Consider the following 8255-nt stretch of genomic DNA (forward strand, 5'->3'; position numbering starts at 1 on the left):
TGTTAGTTTGCATTTATTTATTGTTAATTATGAATAAATTTTTTATAAAATTAAATTCTTGTTTATTTCACGAATTCATATTCAAATTTTATTCATATTCAGTTTTTTATATGATTGAAAATGTTAAATTTGGAAGAAAATCATCACAACCCTTTTCTTGATATATATTTATTTATTTTTAATTATTTTTGTTGAGTTCATTTCACTTAATTCATAATTAACTTTAGGAGTTTTAGTATTTGTGTAAACACTAATGAAAAAAATATCATATGATTTCATAATTATCACTGGTATTCATGTTTGTTTAGTTTCTTTTATTATTATTATTATTATTATTATTATTATTATTATTATTATTATTATTATTATTATTATCTTTTAAATTATATTTTTATACCATTGTTGTATAAAATAGAAGTTGGAATAAGCAACCTTCAAATTATATATTTTTTGGTTAGATATTTAAATTTATTTTTTTGTCAAAAAACAATCTAAACTATAATTTCATAACTATTATGACCTATACTATTATATTTGTTAGAAAAATTCTTTCAACTAATTAAAAGTTGATACTGTTATAAAATAAATAGACAGAGAGAAAAACAAAGAGAATAAGAGAGTAATGAGATAGCGTATTTTATTGATAAATCAGAATATTTACAATGTTTTTTTTAAAAATCTATATTTATAGACATAAGAAGTGTAAATAAAGTAGATATCTAATTCAAATAACAATTAGAATTTAAAGTACATCAAAACTTATCTTAATCATGATGGGCATTTACTTAACAAAATATTCATAATACTCCCCCTTAGATGGCAATTGATAGATATTATGCCTCGTTAAAACCTTACTAAGATAAAAACCATGTGAGAAAAAAAATTCCTAATGAAGAAAAAATAGAACACATATCTATAATACGCATAATATGTTGCCTTATTAAAAACTTTACCAGGAAAATTCAATAAGACAAATCCTCGGTTAAGCGAAAAAGAGTACAACACATATTTAATCTCCCTCATGAAAACATCACATACTTTCTCATATTCTATATATTCAATCTTGAATACAAGTTTTTCAAATGACTATTCGAATGTATTGCTAAGTATTTATATCATCATTTTTTTTAAAGTCATGAGTGAAGGAAAATTTTAGAAAATATATGTTGATCTCTTTTAGAGTTTCAACAATAATCATAGCAAACTTTAATAATGATTATTCTATAAAAACACAAATAGATATTTTGGATCATTTTATTATTTTCCTTCAACTACTATTCACTTAGTCAAATTTATCACATATGTTCAAATTATTTCAATTCATATAAATGAACAATTTCCTGAGAATTTCAATATGCCTCTAGCATTCTAAATCCTTCAAGGATTTTAACATAAACTTTACTATATAGTGACTCATAAAAGGTTGTAACAACAACCATTAAACACAAATTAAATCTTTTATGAACTGCCAATATAATAATATATCTAAAGGTTATTGTATTCACCACAAAAGAATATTATATTTTTTTCATAATTAATGTTAGGACTTAGAGAAAAACTTCATATTTTTATTCCACTTTTGCAAAACTACTTCATTTGTTCCCTCACTGGCTTTATACCTTCAGATATTTGAACTATTAGTCCAAAAACTCTACGAATTTAATTATACTTGAGTTGCGTCTTTCTATTTTGAACAATCTACTCCATATCTATATTTCTCAATAGATTTATTCAAGATTCTCCTTTTATTTCATTATTTCAACAATAATATTGCATGCAAAATTATTGGCGACCACTTTTATTATGATTCGACATTTTTTAGAATTGACATAACTTATCAAGATATTATATTTTCACTATTTTAATCTTCAATTTTAAGTACATAGAGTTTTTTTTAGAGTTTTACTTATTAGTTATGTCTTGAGACTCTTTTGGAGCACCTGTTTTTACTATATAACAATCTAGATTTATTACTTTCTTTTATGAGAATTTTCATATTTGGAACTTGTAATAAGTTATCATTGTTGAATTTTTGATTCAAATTACTCTCCTCCTAACTCATTACAAGTGATTATTTCTCTCCCCCTAACGTCGGAAAAACTATCGAATCAAAATAGTAATCATAGATCATGTCATAATTGAATATCCAATATATTAAAAACATATAATAATACAAGGAGACTCGTAATTAATATATATTCCCAGCTTTCTTTGAGAAATCGCTCATCTTTGTGTGTTGTGGTGGAGCAATTGGAATATACGCACATACAAAAGTTTAAAGATGAGAAATATTTAGCTCTTGACTAAAACCAATTGTAATGGGAGTATTTATAACTTATTGCCTTAATGCGTACAACACGTAAATCAACAATCTTGTCTTAATGCCTAGACGTTATGGCCAAATCTGGAGTTGCTACATAGAATGATTGTCAATTTAATTTTCGCATATTTTGAAAACCAACAGAAACTCTTAAAAATCCCGGTTTATTCGAAAACATATCTTCTTTAACCATTTTATTGAAAACGTTGTTTGTTTACATTTTCTAAAAACTTATGGTTTTGCAGCGGAACTCTTTAAAAGTTAAATTTTTGAAAACACAATTTGATATTTGAAACCTCTGGTTTTTGCAGAAAATAGTCGTTATTGATGAATCATTTAAACAGTATACTACGGAAACGATAAATAATGCCAAAAATCCCAAACAATCCAAAAAGTCCAAAATTTAACAGAACACTTAAATTCCAAATTAAAATTATTAAAATAAATGCAAAACTTATATAATCGAATTCCTGTCGTACTGACTCATCTAAAGTTTGAGGATTACTTGAAAATATCAGTCAAACAGAAAGTGAGTTTTCGAAACTCAGTGTATAACGAATAACTTTAAACAGTTAATGCATAACAGACATATTTAACAAAAATAGAATCATATTAGAGTGATATAGATACAAACATATAATCCTAGCCCTATCTGCTACACACCAACTCTGGCTATCCCAACACACCATGTGGGGAATGAAACACCTAGGCGAATATTTGCAGCTGTGCTACCAAACAATTAGGCGAATTATCACCTTTTACGGAACACTTCCTCCACGTATTAAAACTCATCCCAGAAACAAATATAATTAGAACAAAAATCATACATGCTATAGTTTACATGCGTGACATATCAAATACAAATCACATACATAACATTTTTTCAACTAAAATAAATAAACATAATTTAACTGAAATATGAGTCGTACTTAACATATAGTTATACATTTTTCTACTATCTTTATTAATGCAGGATTTGAGAATTTAATTTAATCAAATATTTTATGATAAATCTTAAATAATGTTTGGTTGACTGTTTAGATTTTTCTTAAAAAAAGTTACCTTACTTTTATTGGACTAAAGTTTTTTTATTACTGTACTTTTTTGGGGTTAAATGTAGGTATGATAAGTTGGGTTGTGGATTTGGATATACTCAATCCAAATTTACTATCTGTATTTTTTAAAACTAAATGTAGAGATGATAATTTAGATTGCTTCCAACAAGGTTTATACCAAAAACTTACATATACAATAGTTAATATTTACCTTAAATATTGATTATACTTTACACAAATTAATCAATGTTATATATAAAGCATAATAATATTTTTAAAATTAATTATAATAAACTTTTAACATATTATTCTCTTAAATTTTATTTAGTTGATCTCGACTTATATTCTTTTACGTTCGTAAACCTAAACAAACAATAAGATGGTATCATTGAAATCCTTACATTTGTGTTTATTCATTTATTATTTGATCAACTTTAAATTATTTAATTAAACGTAAAAATAAATAATATTTATACCATTAAAATAAATATTATACTTAATATGAATTTATTTTATAATATGAGATATAATTATATTTAGTACATATTATATTACAAAAAATAGTATTCATGTATGTTTAACTACGTATAATATATCACTTGTTATATATAAGTAAATATAGCATGCGTAACAAATATTATACAATTATGATATTATAAGGTACTTCCTTTTATTAATGATATGCAACGTGAATCTTAAACATGGAACTAATTTTATGGTAAATTATATTACATAAGTTAACATTATATACTAGGATATTATAACGTACATTTTTATATTAATGATAGGTAACCTTAAATCTTAACTGTACAATTAACTTTATGGTAGATTATAATATATATATACAATTAGCATGGGTTAAGTAATTAAGCTGTTTCAGATTGTTATGGAACTTTGAATTTGTTTGAAATTCTTATGTTGATATTGTTGTGGAATTGTTATGTTCGATTTGTTTAGATGTTGAAGATAGGAAGAATGGTATAGTTTAGGTTGTGGGTTAAGCATAAAAATAAATTAAGAAGATTTGAATATTTTATGGAAACCATGGTTATAATTTTGATATATTTTTTTTCCAATCAATATATTTTTCCTTTTTATTAGCTAAGGAATGTTTTTGTTTGGATAAAATTACTTTTGATAGAAAAGAAATATACAAATCAAATATAAGATAGAAGAAAATCAAAGAAAGGCATCACAAATTTCTAAATATATAGAAATTAGAAATCATCAAAAAGACAAACATGTATTACTTTATAAACTTTTTTATTAAGATTTTCTCAGGTGCAGGAAATATCACCTTCAGTTGCTGTTCTAATCAGACCTGAAAGGCAATCATATAGAACTTTGTTAAGAAGTGAAGAAAGTAAATCTATTACCTTGTGCAACTTGTTGAAAGAGCTTTGGTTCTCCTCACTAACCTTGCTTTCAGCAGAACAAATGAAACGTAAACCCAATCCTTTGCATTATCCAGGTAACGATAATATGAATGCCTCCATGAACGCTTGAAGAACACAACACTGCAAAACCCCCAGAAACCCACAGCAAATCCAAGTCCCATGCCAGTGTAAAACCATTTCATGACCACATCAGAATCTTCTTCACCTCCTACTGCAGGTTTGCTAGGAGGTGGTTCCACGATTGAGCAATTCGGTGAAACAGGAGAACCACAAAGTCCTCTATTATGGGAAAATGATGAAGGATCAAAGCTCTGTAGTTGAGTGCTGGTTGGAATTTTTCCAGACAAGTCATTATAAGACAAGTCCAAGGTACTTAGAAATGTTAATTCAGACAAGCTCGTTGGGATATTTCCTGAAAACTTGTTTCCTGACAGGTCAAGCACCTCTAGTTGTCTTAGATGCCCAATCTTTTGAGGAATTTTTCCGGTCAAAAAGTTTCTTGACAAGTTCAATGCAACCAGTTCTTGAAGACAATTTAATTCTTCAGGGATCTCTCCTGTTAATTTGTTACAAGAGAGATCAATGGCTAGTAGCAGTCCAAGTTGTGGATAGCATTGCTTTGTTCCCTTCCATGTAAACAATGCCTCGTCAACATACCTAAACCGAATGAAAGATACAAAAATCCCTTCATCTGAGAGGTGATGCTCAATCCTTCGATCTAAACTCACTTTTTCTGCCATGGAAGTGAAATTATTGATGCATGGTGGTATGGTATCAGAGATTTTATTTACAGAGAGGTCCAATATTTGTAAATATTTCAATCCACAAAGTTGATGGGGAATCCTTCCCCTGAATTGGTTCCTTTGAAGGCTAAGAAAAACTAACCGTGAAAGACTTTGGCCGATCCACATAGGTACTTCTCCTGACAATTCATTATCACTCAAGTCCAAAAATTTTAACTTGGTACAATTCTGTATAGATGAAGGTAATTCTCCTGAGAATTTATTACCGCGTAAACTGAGCATTTGAAGAGGAGTCAGAAATCCCAAGGAGCTTGGAAGTGAGCCTGTGAAACTATTATCAGCCAAATTCAAAGCTGTTAAAGACCATAATCTTTTAAAACAATCAGGAACCAGTCCAGAAAATAGATTATTTGAGAGATCAAGCAATTCCAAAAGTTCGGCTGTAATATTGCAAATTCGAGATACTGAACCAGTAAACTTATTTCTCGAAAGGTTAATGCTCTCCAGGAAGAGTGAGGAAAAACTTGGCAATGGTCCTGAGAAATTATTAGAGCTTAGATCTAGATATCTTACGGGGATAGATTTATTTAGAAAAGTACCACTGATTTGATTGAAAGACATGTTTATGAAATCTAATCCGTATAATGAGTCCCGAAACCAGTAGGGAAGAGAATCCGAAATTCCTGAAGCAGAAATATCAAGGTATTCCAAACCCGGACGGACGTCCATTTGAGTCCGTAGCCAATCTGGGAAACGAGGCCCTAACTTGCAAGAGCAAAGCTTTATTTGACTCAATTGAAAAGGAGGAATCCATCCTGTGTTGAATTTTAAAGTCAAAGAAGTGTAGGATAAATCCAAGACCTGTAAATTGGTGAAATTTGAGAAATGAGCTTCGGAAATCACATCACCATCAAAAGAATTCCCTGCAAGCCGCAAGACATGCAGGTTGGAAAGTTGTCCAAAGCTTTTGCTTATGGATCCATTTAAAAGGTTGTACCCAAGATCTAGAACGCTAAAATCTGGTAGTTTTCCGATTTCATTCAACCCAGAATCGCCCCTAACTTGATTCTCAGCTAGAACCAAAAGATTATCACTCAGATAAAGTTCTTGAATAGCCTTCATGTTCCCAAAAGCTTCTGGAATTGGACCTTTCAACTGGTTACTTGAGAGGTCAAGTGAAACAAGGTTGCTGCTAACGTTAAACAACCATGGATATATGGCAGAAGAAGGGAGATTATTATCAGAGAGATCGAGATAGGTGAGAGATGTAGAAGAGTTGGCAAGGGAAAGTGATGAAGAAGATATGCTTGGAAGATCACAATGTCTTAGACTTAGTTTTTGGAGCAAAGGAAGGTGGGTAATGACTTGAGACCAATCATTGGCATTGCTCAGGTTAGTGAAACTGAGATCAACCTCTTTCAAACGTGAAAGATGGGAAAGCCACTCAAGTTTTCCAACATTTAAAACTCTACCGTTGCCACCCAAACTGAGAGTCTCCAACATTGAAAGATTTCCAAGTTGAGAAGGAATTGGACCTCTAAAATTAGCATTAGAGAGATCCAGTAATTTCAATTTTTCCAGAGAACCAAAAAACTCTGGGATGAGACTTCCATTAAAATCATTACTACTGAAATTTAAAGAAGTCAAATGATGTAGTTTAAGCAGTGAAGGGCTAACTGTACCTGCTACAACCAGAGATTGGTCGCTAAAATCGAGCATTTCAACGTATCCTGTAAAGCTGTTGCAATAAACGCCATCCCAAAGACAGCACTCCTCCTCACTTATCCATGAAGAAAGGGCGTCGTAGCCTGTAGAATACATAGCTTGAAGGCTGTACTTAAATTCAAGTAGCGCTCTTCTCACACTCTCGTTGCACTGGCTAGCATCGGTGCATTTCTCCTGAAGAAGAAGACAGGATATTGCAAAAAATAAAACAAGTTTATGAGACCTCATACTTGACATCGGAATCATGAAATATGAAGCAAGAGCAAATGAGATTGTGTTTTGTTGTTGTAATTCTGAATGCTAATAGCTGAGGAAAGGCCTCTTTATAAAGACCCAGCTTGACTGGAATATGAGCATTCATACTATATGGATGTATTTAATTATTTAAGATTGTTTCACATGAAGCAAGAAAATAAGAAAAGTAATTGTAGCAAATCAATTATGGGTATTGATACTATTATCTCTCTAATTGAGGATTAGGCCTGTTTTGCTTTCATTCTTTTTTTTTTATATTCTTTAATCAATGAGTTTTTTTTTTCTGAAACTACATCGATGGGAAATTTTAAAATAATATAAAAAATTAGTAAAAAGTTAATTTTTTTAATAATAAAATCAATATGAAGAATACTTAAACAATTAGCATCAGCTATGCAGCTAAAAACAAACTCCAACAACAAAGCCAATTCAGATATATAAAATTAGTACATAAACTTATTCATTTCTGTAAGACTGACTTTTTTATCCCAAATTGATATATCTCAACTTTTTTGCTAACATAGTACTAGTGACCAATTGTGCGCCACCACATGACGCTCCTCTTGTATCTTTATTCCTTTTTTATTTTATTTTATATTTTTCTTTCTTTTTCTGGGTTTACTTCTACACTTCCATCTTTTTTCTTTCTTTCTTTTGCTAACCGCCCTTTCAATTTTCCCTCACTTTCTCGGTATCTAGCACCACCATCAATCAACCCCACATCTCTTAAAGCCTTTTTGTTTTCCTCCTCCGCCACCAT

At 29.8% G+C, this 8255-nt stretch overlaps 1 protein-coding gene across 1 annotated transcript; it reads right to left on the bottom strand.

The window, feature by feature from the left end:
• Positions 1 to 4686: 4686 nt before the first annotated feature.
• LOC107899232 (receptor-like protein EIX1) lies at positions 4687 to 8255 on the bottom strand. The gene is made up of 3 exons (XM_016825231.1): positions 8118 to 8255; positions 4794 to 7414; positions 4687 to 4696 (listed from the first exon to the last, which is right to left on the bottom strand). The coding sequence occupies exons 1-3, from the start codon at positions 8253 to 8255 to the stop codon at positions 4687 to 4689; spliced, it is 2769 nt and encodes a 922-aa protein (XP_016680720.1).

This window comes from Gossypium hirsutum, chromosome D05, assembly GCF_007990345.1.
Source record: "Gossypium hirsutum isolate 1008001.06 chromosome D05, Gossypium_hirsutum_v2.1, whole genome shotgun sequence".
Taxonomy (NCBI): domain Eukaryota; kingdom Viridiplantae; phylum Streptophyta; class Magnoliopsida; order Malvales; family Malvaceae; genus Gossypium; species Gossypium hirsutum.

Excerpts from the sequence above, each read along its gene's own strand:
- LOC107899232 (XM_016825231.1), bottom strand. The coding sequence starts at position 8,255 with ATGGTGGCGGAGGAGGAAAACAAAAAGGCTTTAAGAGATGTGGGGTTG. Across the intron at positions 7,415-8,117 it reads AAAAAGATGGAAGTGTAGAA|GAGAAATGCACCGATGCTAG; the intron begins GTAAACCCAGAA and ends CTTCTTCTTCAG.